Below are 16,953 nucleotides of genomic sequence, written 5' to 3' on the forward strand. Positions count from 1 at the left end.
ACACTGCATCGCAGATAAAAATGAAGATATATACTGAAAGAGAAAGAGAGATGCACATAAGTGTTTATCCAAAGATATTTTGAAATGAACTCTAAACACATGTGTATAAAGTCTAAATTTGTAATGTGTTCAGGCGGCACTGGCTTTCAAGACACCCTTGTCGTTCAGTCTCGTCCATTTCTCGCTGACCTTCCACAGCCACAGAGCCAGCTCGTAGTCCTGGGCCTTCTCTGAAGGCTTTGCTAGCTTCATATCTCTGAAAAATAAAAGAATATGTATTAATTACATCACCGTATAAAAAAATGTTCATTACCTCATCGTCTAGAAATTCTAGTATATGATGATGACAATCATATCAGCTGACGCCCACTGCAAGATATAAGCCTCTCCCAAAGATCGATACTATGACTTGTCATGCGCTGCCCATATACAGCGTTCTAGGTATATATATATATTTATATATAGAATCATACGTGTACTATTATATGTAAATTATTAGTGAGTGTCGAGTAGCGGTAGCCGACAGATTCGATGTTGGTTACCCCCCATTAGCTAGACCTATGATATAGTGGAGTTCAGAGGAGATTAAATACACACACGCACCTATATGTATATATGTATGTATATGTATATATATATGAGTGAGTGTGTGTGTGCGTGTATATTAGTCAAGTTCGCGGGGAGTTGCTGAATGCCTGCAGCATAAGACCTGTCATCATGCCGATCTTTCGCTGAAGCCTATGTGTGCGTCCACACTGAAAGCGCGGTGACTGAAGCCTAGGCGGGCGCGGCGAGCGGGGGCGTGCGGTGGCCACAGTAAAGGCGCGAGCTCTTGTAGCGGTTTGACGTACATCAGGTGTTGTAAACTATTATGGACGAGGATTTGCTATTTTTACTAGACAGTCCGATTCTGAAATGGGAGGTGTTGAACACTAGAGATGGTGTGCACGAAATAAATAAAAAAAGAGCAATAACTGGTGAATTTGTTAACTTATATGAAGAATTGAGATTATACCATACAAAATTATTTCAGTATACTCGAATGCCCGTGTCAACTTTTGACTACATACTAAGTAAAATATGGATGTTTGCTTTGCCAAATCGGTGGTTTAGATTGAATTGCACATATAAAAGATTCAGTATCTAACGCCATTTTACGACAAACAAAACAAACAGACGCGCATACGCCGAGCGACAAGACTGAACTGGTTTGTTACCCCCGCCACTCGCGCTTTGGGTCGCTCGCTGACTAGGCCCGTAGTGGGGCCAAAACGCGCGGACAGAAGGGTTTGAAACTTAGGCGCGCTGTCTCGCCCGGTCCCGTCGCACTAGGCTTCCGCCTTAGTCACTACAGTATGGACGCAAAGGCGCGTTTCATATGTATGATACTTCGCGCCCGTCGTCGCAACCGCGCTAGGCTCGCACTATGGACGCACACTATGCCTTGCAGTGAGCGTCCATTGGAAAAGGAAGAAGAAGCACCTGATAGCAAGATAAACTGAAATAAATAATTTAGAATTTGAATAAGTGTTAAACTTACACGTAGTAATCGCCCGCGCTGTCTGCAAGCTGAGGATCGAGGGCTGCGTGTAACACAGTTTGAGCTCCCGTGCGGGCCAGCTTCATGACCGGCCAGAACAGCGGGTAGATGATGAAGCGCGTGACGCTCTTCGACATCGGCATGTGGCGCGTCAGGTTCGTGTCCGAGAACCCTGGATCCACTGCAGACACCGCCACGCCGGTCTCTGTCGAAACCACAGCACTGCAGTAACCGTAGATCAACAGACGGATCTTGGTCTTAAAGCTCTCATCACAAGTTTTTATTTGGCAATCATTTTGACATCAATTATGATTGTAGTCTGTCCTTAGAACGTTATAAAATAAATAAAAATAAAACGCAGTGTACGGCCTTATTAAGTTGCAATATAACCTTATTAATATTTCGAGATTGGGATTTTTATTCTATATTTAAACACGATTATTGGTTATAGATTTAAAATCATTATTAGTATTTAACAGAATAAAAAAAGAAGTTTTTAAAATAATTATTGTTTATTATCTGTCGCTGCAGACTTTACTGCCACAAGTTATTGACCTATCGTGATGACCTGTGATCACTTTATATAGGATGATTAAAAACATGTATAAAAGCTGTAAAGGTTTTTGTTGACAAAAAAGCTATCAATTCCCACATTTAAAGCTTTTACACCTGTAGGGGCAAAATAATGTTATCGTCAATAGCACATCGAAAAGGAGAATTCCACAGAAATATAATTCTTTATTTACATCGGTATTATGGCAGCAACATTACGTCATCGTCGAATCAAAAAGGGGAATTCCACAGAAATATGATTCTTTATTTACATCGGTATTACGGCAGTAAATTTACGTCATCGTCAGCGCTGCATCGAAAAGGGGAATTCCATAGAAATATGATTCTTTATTTACATCGGTATTACGGCAGCAAATTTACGTCATCGTCAGCGATGCATCGAAAAAGGGAGTTCCATAGAAATATAATTCTTTATTTACATCGGTATTACGGCAGTAAATTTACGTCATCTTCAGTGGCGCATCGAAAAGGGGAATTCCATAGAAACATAATTCTTTATTTATATCGGTATTATGGCAGCAAATTTACGTCATCGTCAGCGGTGCATCGAAAAGGGGAATTCCACAGAAATATAATTCTTTATTTACCATGGCGAAGTTCTTGATTCGTGATGTAATATTGTAGTCAAATATAAGAAACATTAATAAAAAAACTAAATATTTAAAAATACTTACAGATTTTACATCTTGTTCGACCTTTTTGATTCATTAAAAAAAATCAAACTACCCACACGAAAGTATAGCAGATAGCAATACGACGTCGACATATATTTAGTGCAAGTTAATCCATGTAGAATAAGTTTGTTTGCCAACTCACCAAGCATCCTTCTGCCAAGTTCCCTGGCAAACAGCACATTGGCGAGCTTGCTCTGGCAATAGGCTGTATGTGGATCATACTTCTTGCTCATGTTGAGGTCCTCTTTGTATATGTCGCCGCGACGGTGGGCGTCGCATGTCACCACAATCACACGACTCGGGGCAGAGGCCTGGTAGTTGAAACATCACTTCATTTTAATCACCAATTTAACAAGTTTTCTGTTTAAACATTTTAAGTCACCTGGTAAAGCCCGGGCCAAACTGGTAATACGTTTTAATGCGTTTAGGAATCGTAATATAGGGTGGGCCATAAATTTTTGCACTTTTGAAACATGTGTAGAAATAAAAGTACAAATGCTATTTTGTTTATGATTTATTTACCGTAATTATAAAATTTATTTTTTAAAAATTACATCGTCGAGATGTGCTCCGTCTCGCCGTTGGCACTCCCACGGTTACTCTCAGAGTTTTGGAGAAATCAAGTGTTGCTATTTGCAAAAATTTTTGGCCCACCCTCTATAAAATTATACGCATTAGAGGTAATAATTACTAGGGAGTACAATACCCGGCGATAAATATTGCACATCGACCTTTGGAAAGAGACAATCGGCTAGTTTCGGCTACAGCGTTGTCTCTGTCACACGACTGACAAAACGTCACATAGGTAGTGTGAGACTGAGATAACGCTCTACAAAGCCGAAATTAACCGATTGTCTCTTTCCAAAAGTCGATGTGCAATATTTATCGCCGGGTAATGTATACGCTTTTGTAACACGGTGTTATCCAGACAATAATAGCAGACTAAGACAGCTCAAGCCGACGTGTCCTGATGGAGACACTTACGGAGCATCCGGTAAATTAGTAGTAGCTCTCCAGGGAGCCCTAAGACATAGGGCTCTTCTAAACATTGTTACGATGACTAGTTCTGCGCAGCCCGCATCTAGCGACTTTCTATGACCTTGACTAAGTCGTCGGTTCCACTAGTGGGAGTGTTTCCCACGCTGCATACCAGCTCGTGATCGTCATTCGGGAAAGTTCGGGTTTAATAGCCATCGGTTGCACGATAGAATTATATTACTGTTACAAAGCACGATTTAAGAAAACCTCTAAACAATAAACACGGAACCCAAGTAAACGACAAACACACAAAAGTGCTATAAACACGCGTGAACTTGAAGTTATTTATAGATTTCTGTGTACAGTTCTCGGAAATTCTAACCGAGACTTATCTCGAACTTACTAGAACCTTATCCGTAGTATAAATATTTGTACTCCCCATGTCGACAGTTCAGTGATGTTTTTCGAGTTATAAGATTAAGATATAAGATCAGTGATACAAAGTGACTATTTGGTAAGTCATTTGGACAGTGATTTCTTGAGCGATTTGGAAGCTAAGTTTGTGTTAAAATAGGGTGTCCATCTAATTTGTGAATAAAGGACTCCTTTTGAACCAGTGGTGTTTCATTCCGAGTCAAAACCCACAGTACGTAATATTACTATAAACAAAATTTGACGGAAATAATATTTCTACAATAGTAGCAAATTTTGAGGTATTTTGAGGGTAGTTGTGAATAATATGTTCTCCACTTACTAAAAATCTAGGGTACACTAAATATAGGTTAGTTACCTTCAGAGTATCTAGCAGTAAGTTGGTGAGGAGAAAGTGTCCCATGTGGTTGACCCCAAGCTGGGTCTCGAAGCCCTCCTTCGTAACTCCAGCTGGAGTTTCCATCACGGCGGCGTTGTTCACGAGGATGTCTAGCTTCGGTTCTTCCTCTTTAAACCTGGTCACCATTCATTTATACGATCAGGAAATTATGAATTAAACACTTTAACTTCATGAAATTGTTATTGATATTTTTGTACGCTGTTTTTGCCGGTGGGTTGGTTCTTGGCTGTTTACCTTTATTGGTAGCGCCCATCCTGGAAAGCCTTGATCGAGTATTTGATGGGTTACCTAGTGGTCTATATGACCTTCCTTTCTTAAAACTTCCGTTATGGTGATTCGTCCCGTCCCACCTCCACAGTCTGGCTGTCGGGTTGGTGATCACATGGTTTCTTTCCCACTACTTTTCCTACGACAACCAGATTAATGAGACTATTGAACCAATCGCCATCTGTTTTGCAAACTTTATAGCCTGCCACGTTGCCAATCCCTTGGACCGTCGGTAACTTTCTTTCGTCTAGAGATCTCCTCATTCCTCATTCCATCTTGTGAAGAAATACCAATCAAAGCTCTCCCCTAACTTATCTATAACTTATAATATATAATGCAAGCTATGTACAGTACCCGGCAATAAATATTGCACATCGACCTTTAGAAAGAAACAATCGGCTAATTTCGGCTTCGTAGAGCGTTATCTCTGTCGCACGAAATACAACGACTGACAAAACGTCACATAGGTAGTGTGGGACAGAGATAGAGCTCTACGAAGCTGTGCAATATTTATCGCCGGGTACTGTAACTATATTTGTTTGGTGTTGGGTGCTGTTGATTCAGTATTTTGACCAAGCTACAAATAAATATTTACCTTTTAACGAAGGTTCTGACGGAGGCCAGGCTGGCCAGGTCGCAGGGTCTGCAGTACACGAACTTGTTGCTCGTCTCCAGGACTATTTCGCGGCGCACCGCCTCGCACTTGGTCATGTCGCGGCACGCCATGAACACCTGGAAATGACAGAATTTACCAGCTTCTTTCAATAACTGTGTTACTAAAAATATTAATAAAAAACAATATGTGTTATCAGTAATATATATTAAGCTATATATTATCAAATAATCAAAAAAGGAGTGGACGTCCATAGTGTATTTACAAGGAACCGTGTAAAAACGGCTGTACCAATGTTTCGACTGCAAAATGGGTGTTATTCATTTATAGCGGAAGTAACTTCACAAAACAAGGGCTTATTATTTAATAAACGTATATTTAAATGACAAGAATCCTTGGCAGTGATGTCGCCTGATTGTTTTGATTTTATTTAGGCTATATCTCTCAGAAAGTGTATATGTACAAATATTGTTAAACTTTTGTTTAACATCCTACATAGTTATGGAGTTTCTTTCTTCTTCTCCACAACTATAACACCTTGCTAAGCAGAGTACAGTCAATAATAAAATAAATTTAATAAAAAGTTGTCGATCAACAAGGTTCGTGTTAAAAGTTCAAATGTTGAATAAATTAATTATATCATTTTTTATTTTATTTATACGTGATTCAAATTAGATCCAATTCCCATTATAGAAGCTGTACACGTGTAAGTGTAAAGTGTAATAAGCAAGAGGCTTGGAATGGTAGCGAGGATCGTTCTGAAATCTATGATAGGAAATGGATTCTACCTCGGACCATCCTCACTGTACGCGAAGGAGATAGCGGACAGCTGTTCCCGGAATTGTCTGTTTTATATGTTAAATGATTAATGTGCCTTATCAAATGCCGATTACTCTACTGCTCAGTAAAATAATTATATTAAATAGTATAAGTTTCATATATATAGTGTCTCAGAGATACTTTTGTTTTGAGATCATAGAAAATACATCAAAAATAAATTGTTAAAAAAGTATGAGACCTTTGCTCCTCTCTTGGCAAATTCCCAAGAGGCTTCCTTGCCAATGCCGTCGTTGGCGCCGGTGATGATGACCGTCTTCCCTTCAGCCATCACCTTGCGGTCGAACGGTGGGCCTCCATACATGTCTCTGCGGACAGATCCATAAATGATAAAGTAATCTTTCGTTCAGTTCACAACACATTTTTGCTTCACTTATCGTAAACTGTTGACTCGCATTTAGAACAACCGTCTTGTTAAACACGCATGTCGCCGCAACGGAAACCGCGCTTCAAGAAACGCTACCGAAACGGGAAATCCCCTTTATGATATTATATCCGCGGCATTCCGTATTGCGGTTTACTCCGCGAGATTATCTCGATTATTATAAATCTCTATAGTTATATTCTTAAGGAAGTTTGTATACATGTAAATGTTCTAAAATTATTAATTATTCTGGAATACAATTTGTTATATATCTCGGAATATAAGACTGAATCAATAAAAATTAATCAACAAAGATATATACAATAAACGAATATATAAATGACAAAAATCTTTGGCCGTGTTGACGCCAGATTGTTTTTATTTCATTTAGACTATATCTGACGGAAAGTATGTGCATAAATCTGTGTTAAACTTATGTTTATAGGAAATGTTGTTGTGGAGTTTCTTCCTACTTCTTCTCCACATTGATAACAACCTGGGAAGCAGAGTACGGTCAAAAATAAAATAGTGGTTAATACATACAACTGTTTTATCATATTTTCTCTCAAAACCTACTAGATGGCGCTAGTAATTTTCATAGACGTAGTACTGATTTACCGACGTTTTGTTCACTTTAAAACCACAATTATGCGTATAAAACGTGTAAAAAATAAGCAATTATATATCAAAAAGATTGTGCCTCTGCCCTCCTTGACCGTGAACATACCATTCGTCCGCAAATAGATTAAAAAATTTGGACGATAAGTACTATCAAAAGTTCCAATTTGGAATAAATGAATTATATCTTATCATAAAAAGCGTTGGATGGTTATTTTAACACATTCGTCGCGTTATGAGGTCAAAAGAGCCACATGCATGACTACATAAGTGCGGCAGTCAAAACCTTGACATTTGTGCGAGTACGACAGATACAAAAATTCATAATAACTTTCCACGCAATTTATAACATAACGATGTAAATAATACAAGGTTGAACAGGCCCCAAATACACTGTAAAGTTCAACTTTGCCCAGAAAAGAACTTGAAAGCACTGGCTGAAAGTTCATAAATGACTTAGCAGCGAACGTGTTAATTCACCAAAAAAGGTTTTGCTCAATTACCTCAAGGTTACAACTCCTGCTGCGGCAAAGAAATATCAACTTACTTGAATATACACAGCGCCCCCGCACCCGCCGCTATGCCAGTTATAACAGTGATTGGCAAATTGGGCACCCACATTTCTGTAACAAAAGTATCTTTTTCATCTATACGCACACAAAAAATAAATACATTTAAAAAACTTTTAGGTTAAACGGTTTTTTGATACCCATATTGTGGTGGTTGTGGAAAAATATGTACCTAGTCCGCCATATTGGAACGGCATCCGTATTGAATTTTAAATTTTGACATAATCATCGTATTTTACTAATGTAGCCCTTTCATTTGATACCCATATAGAGGGGGTTAAGGAAAAATATGTAATCCGCCATTTTGTATCGGCGGCCATCTCAGATTTATAATGTTATTGATTTTATTATATTGTATTGTCATCTAAATTAAATGTGTGTACCAAATTTCAGATCAATCTGACAACGGGAAGGTGCTTAAATTTCTATTTCTAATTTTGACCCAAATAAATAAATTCCGTACGGGTCGAACTAAATAAAACCGTTTAAAAACGTTAGATTTGTTAATGGCTTTTCTCATACAAGTACGCGTTAAGAATCCGAAATAAAATGCGATTATTCTGACGAAGACGTATAGGTATCCACTTTTAGAACTACCCACAGTATAGATCGATGTTTCCCAAAGTGGAATCCATGCCTCACAGGGGAGCAAATGGATTAAGGAGGGCAATTCAAAAGTGCAGTCGACTAGTTTAACCCTTTCGCTTTAATATAATAATAAAAAAATAATAATTAAAAAATATATATAATTTTTAATATAATAATAAAATTATGCATAGACTAAAGTGGACTAAATACATACATAATCCAAGTATGGAACATATGATGATATTTTGAAAACGTTCAATTTCATCGAATTGAACTTTAGAAAGATCGAGATTGCTGGCAAAGTGAAGAAAAGAAGAGATTACTCAAGAGCAGTTTAAGTAGGAATTGGAAAGAAATTACGTAGACATCTTAAGTAATAAGTAGACAATATTTTACGACTCAATTTTCACTACTGGGACTAACAGGATAGGGCGGAAACCCAAGTTTAATAATTTAACTTGAAGCCAACTGGGTACTTCGACAAAAGCATAAAATTAAATGCAAATTTAAATTTATATATTTAAATTAAATGCTGTTGTCGAATTAAAATTATTAATTGAATTTAAGAATATATTATGATAATATAGAAGTAAGAAGTAAATGTAATCAAAAGTAAGAACATATTTGTAAGAAAAACGAAACTAGTTACGGATGGGGCAATATATATTAACAAAATTTATAACTAAGAAAGAAAATAAAAGTAACTTATTTTGCAAGATAGTGGGAATATATTTGGGCTCACTCAATACGCATTTAGTCGATTGCTTGTTGGCACCATGTACTTGATAAGAAATTAATGGGACTCCGATATGGAGCTAGCAATAAAATTCGTGAAACCTACACATTTTCATCGGAACAGCAAACAATTACATTACCCGGCAATAAATATAGTACATCGACCTTTAGAAAGAGACAATCGGCTAATTTCAGCATCGTAGAGTACTATCTCTGTCCTACATTACCTATTTGACGTTTAGTCAGTCGTATTTCGTGCGACAAAGGTCGATGTGCAATATTTATTGCCGGGTACTGTCACTCTCATGTATATGCAGAGTAGAAGTAAAATTAAAACACTGAGGGTACTTCGAAATTTTATATTAGACAGCTGTAAATGTCACTAGTGATAACTTCGATTAATTTACAGTGCGTCAACTAATATTTACCTGATTTTTTTAAATTCACTTCATTAAACTTTATCATTCTGCGGAAATATGTGATTTATTTCTCTCATTTTATTTTTTAATTTTACATGATTAAATTTTCACAGATATATAATGTCGAACACAAAAATGTTTGAGAACAAACTAACACAAACATTACATTCATAATTTGGAAAATAACAATACAATTAACATTTTAAAATAAATTACTTTGCGATTTCACATTTGTATATCTCATGTGGGTACTTGTAAAATTTTAAAACAAATTGTCAGTCTCCTATTACACCTTTCATTGTTAACACGTTGCGTTTAGAGCTATATATACTACTTGGTAAGTTAAATGGAAGTGGATTCGTGGCAATATCTCATCGTATCGTAATAAAATCCATTGACATGTAACTGGCTCCTGATGTCTCGAGGTAAGTAAACCGAGCCAAGCTGATCGAAGTTCACCAGCAACAATAATGACCAAATCCATCATCTTGATATTAAATAGGTTACAATAAATAATCATATCTCAACCAGAATACTGAGCTTTAAGTGTGATTTGAATTTTCAGGATGAGGCAAAAACAATTTTTAGACACAATTATATAATAAAATTTAATTTAACATTAAAATAATGGCAAGAATTAAAGCACAACCGCAATCGTTAAGCATATTAGGAACCATTAGTCTGGCAACACAAGTGGTCACCCCACGTAGGTACTTTTAAATTTCGAAAATTATACATACGTACAACAAAAACAAACCTTCGTATTTAGTATATTAAATGAAGTTTATATAAATTTTAATTAGAAGAGTTTGAAAAAAATATATACATTTGACCATTACAGAACTTTCATTTCTGGACATAATCTTTTTGCATAGAATGCCGATATGAATGCATTCAATGTTTACTTTAATAATTTAAAACTTTAATAATGTCATGTCCACCCTGTGGACCAACTTCCCACGCTGGGCTTTCCATTTATTATTATTAGAATACTAAAGTATTATTATTTAAATTTTAATGTATATTTTTTGTTCAAACTCAAACAAATTCATATGATCAGAGATTGGATAGTCTGACGACTATTTGCCTTAGGTAAGTTGGGCTAAGAAATTATGGAAGCGCCTTCAATGAGTATTAATAGATCGTCGTGATTTTTTCAAAGTAAACTCTATATTAAGTGAACACTTGAACTTTGACTTTCACTTAAAAGCTTTTATATGGTGAATGTATAGCTGATTTGTTAGCAAAGTGCTTTCACCTTTTACCTCTATTTCTAATCACCATGTATAATGTTATCATTAAGAAACTATTGAAATACAACAGGCTTATAAATTCTGGCAGTACAGTCTGTCAGGTCAGAGAATAAAAGGTTATTATTTTTTAAATGTATTATGTGATTAATCTACGAAACCACTTTCTGATAGGACTGTACCGTATATTAATTTACAGCAAATAAGCTATACATTCCCCCATTTAAAGCTTTTACACCTATAAACAACACTGTATATATATGCAACCGAATATATCAGATTATGATAAGACACCTATACGTAAAGTTTATAATCACATATTTCCGTGTGAATCGTTTTCAAATAACCTAAATTTCAGTCTGCTTATATATTTGAAGTACTGCAAGAGCTGCCCAGCGAATTCTAGAATGCTAAGCTGGACACGAATGGATAATGTGGCGTTATAAAAATATAAACCTCGCTTCGTACCATGCGATGTGACGTCACTACAAATCAAAAGTCGATGCTTCCGTAAATTGACTTTGAACTAACCCGAAAAGTTTCAGTTATTACATGGACACGCCTTCGATATTATTAATTTAAAAATCTATAAAGCGTAACGAGAAACTTAATTATGAAGACAATTTCTACCGGCAAACCATTTTGACGGTGCAGAGAAAAAAAATAAAATAAAAGGAAAGAAAACCTGACAAAACTAACCGTTACTACATAACACATCCACTTAAATTTAAAAATAGAATTGAATTGAAAGTTGTTTACACCATGTTTTTATCTGTATATTAAGTTTAAAATCGATTCTTAATAAAAAAATATATAACATTTATAGTTATATTTCTTTTCCTATTCAGATTCAATATTAAAATCTCCACAATCTGATTAGAATAAATAAATTTGAAAAGGCATATCCATATGTTTCATGCATGTATAGCAAAAACAACTTTGCCTATTCAGATCACCCCGGTGAATTTAGCTTATATTTGAAACTACCCACGCTCCTGTAGGTAGGCGGATGTTTCATGAAATTTTTACATCCAGCGGGCTGAACTTTACTGTAATTAGTGTTAAGGCATGTTTTAGATGCCCACTGTTGGGCATAGACCACCCCAAATAAGTTCCACCTAGTGAAGGGCTTACCCTCGTCGCGTCTCATCATAAGCTGAATTGTGGAGAAATATAATATCCAGTGAGATATGTTAAAATCACCAACTCTATTAAAATAATTTCAGTACAGATGAGTATTTTAAAATGAACATTATATTCCATTGTGAAATTCAATTTTGTAAAAAAATCTATGTCATTAGAGATATGTTATTGAATTTTATTAAATCCATACACTTTATCTTTGTCATGGTTTTTATAAAAAGATTTTATTACATATTATTAAACCTTTACATGAATTATTCATCACAGAGAAAATATTAATTTATAAAAAAAAATGTTAACACTTGTGTTCACAATTGTACATTAACAAATATAAGTATAACAATGTAGAAAGAAATACTTTTATGGTTTTTAATAAGCTAAAAAACTGAGGCGACCAAAATTATCCTATTCAACTTGTTTAGCTGGTTGCTATTTTAAAAGCGCTTAGATCTAAATATATTTTAAAATTGACAGATTTATTAATGACAATATTTTAGACTGTATACATAAAGTTTTAACTTTTTAAAGAATAACTACAAGCTGTACATAACTTAAGTCATAGTTAAACTTAAATGACTTCAAATATATATATATTGTATCACATGTGCCATCTAAATTCAGTGCACTTTATATATGTTTTACTTATAAACAACGATCTAATGTATATATAAGGTTTGTTTAACAGAATTCGAATATTTACAAGGAACTTAATGACAGAAGTTAAATATATAATTTGTTAACTATGGTTTATGTGATCTCGGGTAGTTAAAAAGAAATAACAGGTAGGTATAAAAAAAGAAATATTAGGGGGACCGGAAAGTAATGTCTTTCTATTGACACATTTTACAGAGAAACAATTGATTTTTACCGCTCCGGCATTAAAACAAAAAATTTAAGGTAAACATATTGTTGATTAGAAATAAAAGCTTGTTAAAAATGTAGTCTTGTGAATTTGACTAAGAAAGCAACTTAACTTTCCGGTGCACCTAATTTATGCTAGATTTTTTAAATCTACCACTTTCACATATGAACTAAATATAATTTAGCGGCAAAGAGAAGAATTTTTTTAATTATGTCAAATGTCTAAAATTAATGTGAAAAAGTGCTTAGTGTAGTGAGTAGATTGAAAACATATGGTGGTGTGTAGCCTTTTTTATACACCAAGGGAAGAGGACATTTAGGAAAATAATTCTAAATTATAGTATTGATATGATTTGTTTTATGAATACAGTTTACATTTATATCAAATTCGATACTATTAAAAATATTTGAGAATGCATTTTTACATTTATTTACATATATAGTTACATATCTATTTAGTTGCTCCCTTAGGTATATCTACAAGGTATGAGGTTATTCTAGGTACTAAAATATAATGATCTAGAGTTGAAGGACAAAGGATGTGTTATATACCTAATTATAATTTGCACTAGAAATCAGATCTATATTGAGTTAATGTCTTAAATCAGGTATTTTTTATCTATGTGCAATAAATAAGGGTAATGTGAGTATCTAAATCTAATAAAGCATAGGTATTATTGTATGGTGAATTTGAGCTTTGTTGTGTTTTATAATCATGTATACTTCAAATCCGAGAGATATCATTAAGGCATTTTCACACAGACGAAATATTTGTATAATTAAAAAATGTGGTATATTATTTGACTAGCATAGTAAACACATTTCAGCAAAGATTAACTGGTTTTGTTGAGTGTGGTTGTACTTTTAGATTTCGTGGAGTCATGTGGAGGTAATGGCCTAGCGATTCCCACTCGAACAGTTCCTCTCGGAGCTCCTTTCAAAGCCTGCACAGCTTGGTCCAAGGTTGCGTTTTTTATACTTCCACCATTGACGGACATGACCCTGTCACCTGGTGATATTTCTCCACTCTTCTCAGCCACACCACCGGGGACCAAGCTTCTCACCACAATCACTGTGCCATGTGGGTCAATCGGATCTTGGTAATCGAGTATTGAGAATCCCAATCCCTGGTCCCCTTTCACTAATTCTACAATATCTTCTTTACTCTGCCACATTGCTAAGCCAGAAACACACTCTAATGACCTGGATTTTTTTGATAATTCTGAATGGTTAGTCAGTGTGGCCGTACTGGATGTATTGATTGACGTGTCAGATTGTGCTTTTACAATGTTGGTCAAGTTGTTGAGGCTGCCAGAGATTATTTTTCTGGCTTCAAATCCTTCTCTATCAGGTGCTAAGTTTATCAAAGGTCTTGGTCCACTGTCAGTATTGCTTCTTGCACAGACCAGTCTAACACGGTTTGGAAGTTGTTTCAGTATATTAACAACTTCTGTGTGAGTTAAGCCATGTAGTCTATATTCATTGGCTTCTAAGAGTTCATCACCAGCATTAAAAGTTCCTTGCTGTCCCACAGGACCATCAGGAAGTACAGATCTTATGTAATGGTGTGGCCTCACTTCCTGTCCACCTTCAACATCAACAGTACCTTCGAGACTGATGCCTAATCCAGAGAGTTTGTGAATCTCTGCTATAATTATTTGCTTTCCAGGTCCAATCTCTTCTACCCACTTCTGCCTTACCTCTTCCTCATTAATGGCAAGGATTGCATCAAATCTTTTGTCTAATTCTTCCTGAGTAGGTTCATTAACTTCATTCTCACCCACCTCCAACACACTGGAGTCAATAGTTGTGTTTGATTCAGGTTCCGGTTCAATTTCTGTGACACTGTTGTCGGCTTGTGAGGGAACTGGGAACCATGAGAGTGTGGTAGTTGATGGTGATGGTGAATTGGGTCGCTCTTCATTAAATATTGCCAGTTGTAAATGTTCAAATTTAGGACCACGCAGGTATCTCTCTAAAACTAAATGCACAGTTATACCAGTGTTCCGTAATATTTCAACCGCTTGTGGGTTACTTTTGTCTGCTAGTGACACACCATCCACTTCTATTATTCTATCATTTAATCTAATTTTTCCGCTTTGTTCTGCACTGCTACCCTCAATTATACTTTTGACAAATATACCTGACAATTCTTCTTTTTCACATACATAACCTGCAACGGTGATGCCTAAGCCATATACGTTTTTATTAAGATCCACATGAACAGTTTCAACCTCGGGTAGTGGTGGCAACTCCACCGGCACAGTAATTGTAATAGTAGGTGACACTGATTGGGCTATTATTGGATGATCAGGTATCTGTTGCGGATTATCACCAATGACGCTCACTGCGGCCGCAACTGACTCGACATCCCCATTCTGACCGTTAATATATTCCGTGTAACACTGAGAAAGGTCGTAAACGGCTCCATAACCACTCTCGATGAGGTGTCGGTCGAGAAGTTCCGGGTCGGCGAGGAGTTTGGTGGGTACTAGAGCTGTGCCGGGAATGGGTGCTCGGAGCGCCGCGGCGGGGTCAGCAGGTCGCGCCACCAGCAACCGCACGGAGGGACCCGCCTGTCGCAACACAGCCGCAACTTGTTCAGACGTAAAGCCTCGCAAATTCACGGAACCCACTTGGAGCACGTGGTCGCCACTCTGCAGCCGGCCATCCTTGTCTGCGACGCCGCCCGGCAGAACGTACTTAATGACTACACCTGTGCTCCGCCCGCCGACCAGGTTGAACCCGAGTCCGTTGCCGTCGTTCGTAAGATCGACGACTTCCACCTGCGCCCACTCCGTGCTCAGCACCATCGTCCTCTTCACCATCGGGGCGCGATGTTACGTGACGCGCGCGGCGAACACCGCGCCGAGGTTATGGCTCCTCGGCACCGGCATCGTCAGAGACCTTCATATATACCACTTTTCCACATCCGCTTTACAACCAACGGTCGTATTGTGCACGATTTAATATAAAATTCCGCAAATTATGAATAAATATGACATTTACATACTCACTGAAACGGAGACAGCGAGAATGTGGCCAGCTGCAAGCAGGTGTTCCCGGCGATTAAAAATAATCCTAAAATAACTGTCATATCACAGTTTCACAAAATTTATTGATTCTTACATGCTCAATAGTTTTTTTTTAAATATATTAATTTCGGTTATTAACATGTTTTCTTAGCGCTGTTTTACATTTAATACTAATTTTAAATACCTGTTGAATTGAAAATAGTAATTCTATTTTTTTTATTTTACTCGAATAGTGTAATTTTAAAAAGAACTAATAAATGTAAAATATTTACTTATTTTTCTAACATTTAAAATATAACACAAACACTTGGAATTACTTTTATTTTTACCATGATATTTTACATTAAAACCAATAGATGTCGCTTTGTACGAAATCATCATGAACTTTAGGGTTTGTAAAGAACCATCTAGGAAATAACAAATAAACTACAAACTGATGTTAACTTACCCAAATACTATGCTTCGGGTTTATTCAAAATTTAGTGGGACAGATTCAAACAACATGTCTTATTAAAATAAATATATCGAAAAAGATATTTTTTTTTTGTTCAAACAAAATATTTAAGAACAATTTTTAAATTCTCTGTTTATCTTATTTAAATCAAAAATTTGTAAGATTTAAGACATTAATAATATGAATGCCTAAGATTTCTTATATTTCTTGATTTGTTTGTAATAGACACCTAGGCAACATGTTTGTGCTTTTTTATTTATAGTAATTATATTTACACAACGTATCACAGTTCTTTCATGTATTCCAATTACGCCGTTAATTCACAAATCCTCATAAATAAAGATTTTAGAGACATAGAAATGAAAAACTGTATAATAAGATTAAACTTATATAAACAAAATCTGTAATATTAAAGGATACACTCAAAATAACAACATATCAAATAAGATTTACTTGAAAACGCAAGTGCATTTAAATATTTACATTTTGACATACAATGTGACGTTTATGTCGGTTTAAGAATCCGTCATGCAAAGGATTATGTTTTATGATTATCCACGTTGGTAAGAATTAAGTCCCGATTTAATTTTGAAATCAATATCG

The 16,953-nt window shown here is 35.9% G+C and overlaps 1 protein-coding gene across 1 annotated transcript; it reads right to left on the minus strand.

Annotated features, from left to right (window-relative positions):
• Window position 1: 1 nt before the first annotated feature.
• On the minus strand, window positions 2–15,880 carry LOC137919824 (retinol dehydrogenase 13-like). Its single transcript, XM_068763028.1, has 8 exons — window positions 15,620–15,880; window positions 7,844–7,934; window positions 6,496–6,622; window positions 5,460–5,596; window positions 4,556–4,712; window positions 2,930–3,098; window positions 1,541–1,745; window positions 2–256 (listed from the first exon to the last, which is right to left on the minus strand). Exons 1-8 carry the CDS (start codon window positions 15,687–15,689, stop codon window positions 130–132), a joined length of 1,083 nt encoding a protein of 360 aa, XP_068619129.1. The 5' UTR covers window positions 15,690–15,880; the 3' UTR covers window positions 2–129.
• Between the last annotated feature and the right edge of the window lie 1,073 nt (window positions 15,881–16,953).

Source organism: Battus philenor, unplaced genomic scaffold, assembly GCF_028537555.1.
Source record: "Battus philenor isolate CCGP_79_NKW_IND1 unplaced genomic scaffold, ilBatPhil1.0.hap1 SCAF_17, whole genome shotgun sequence".
NCBI lineage: Eukaryota > Metazoa > Arthropoda > Insecta > Lepidoptera > Papilionidae > Battus > Battus philenor.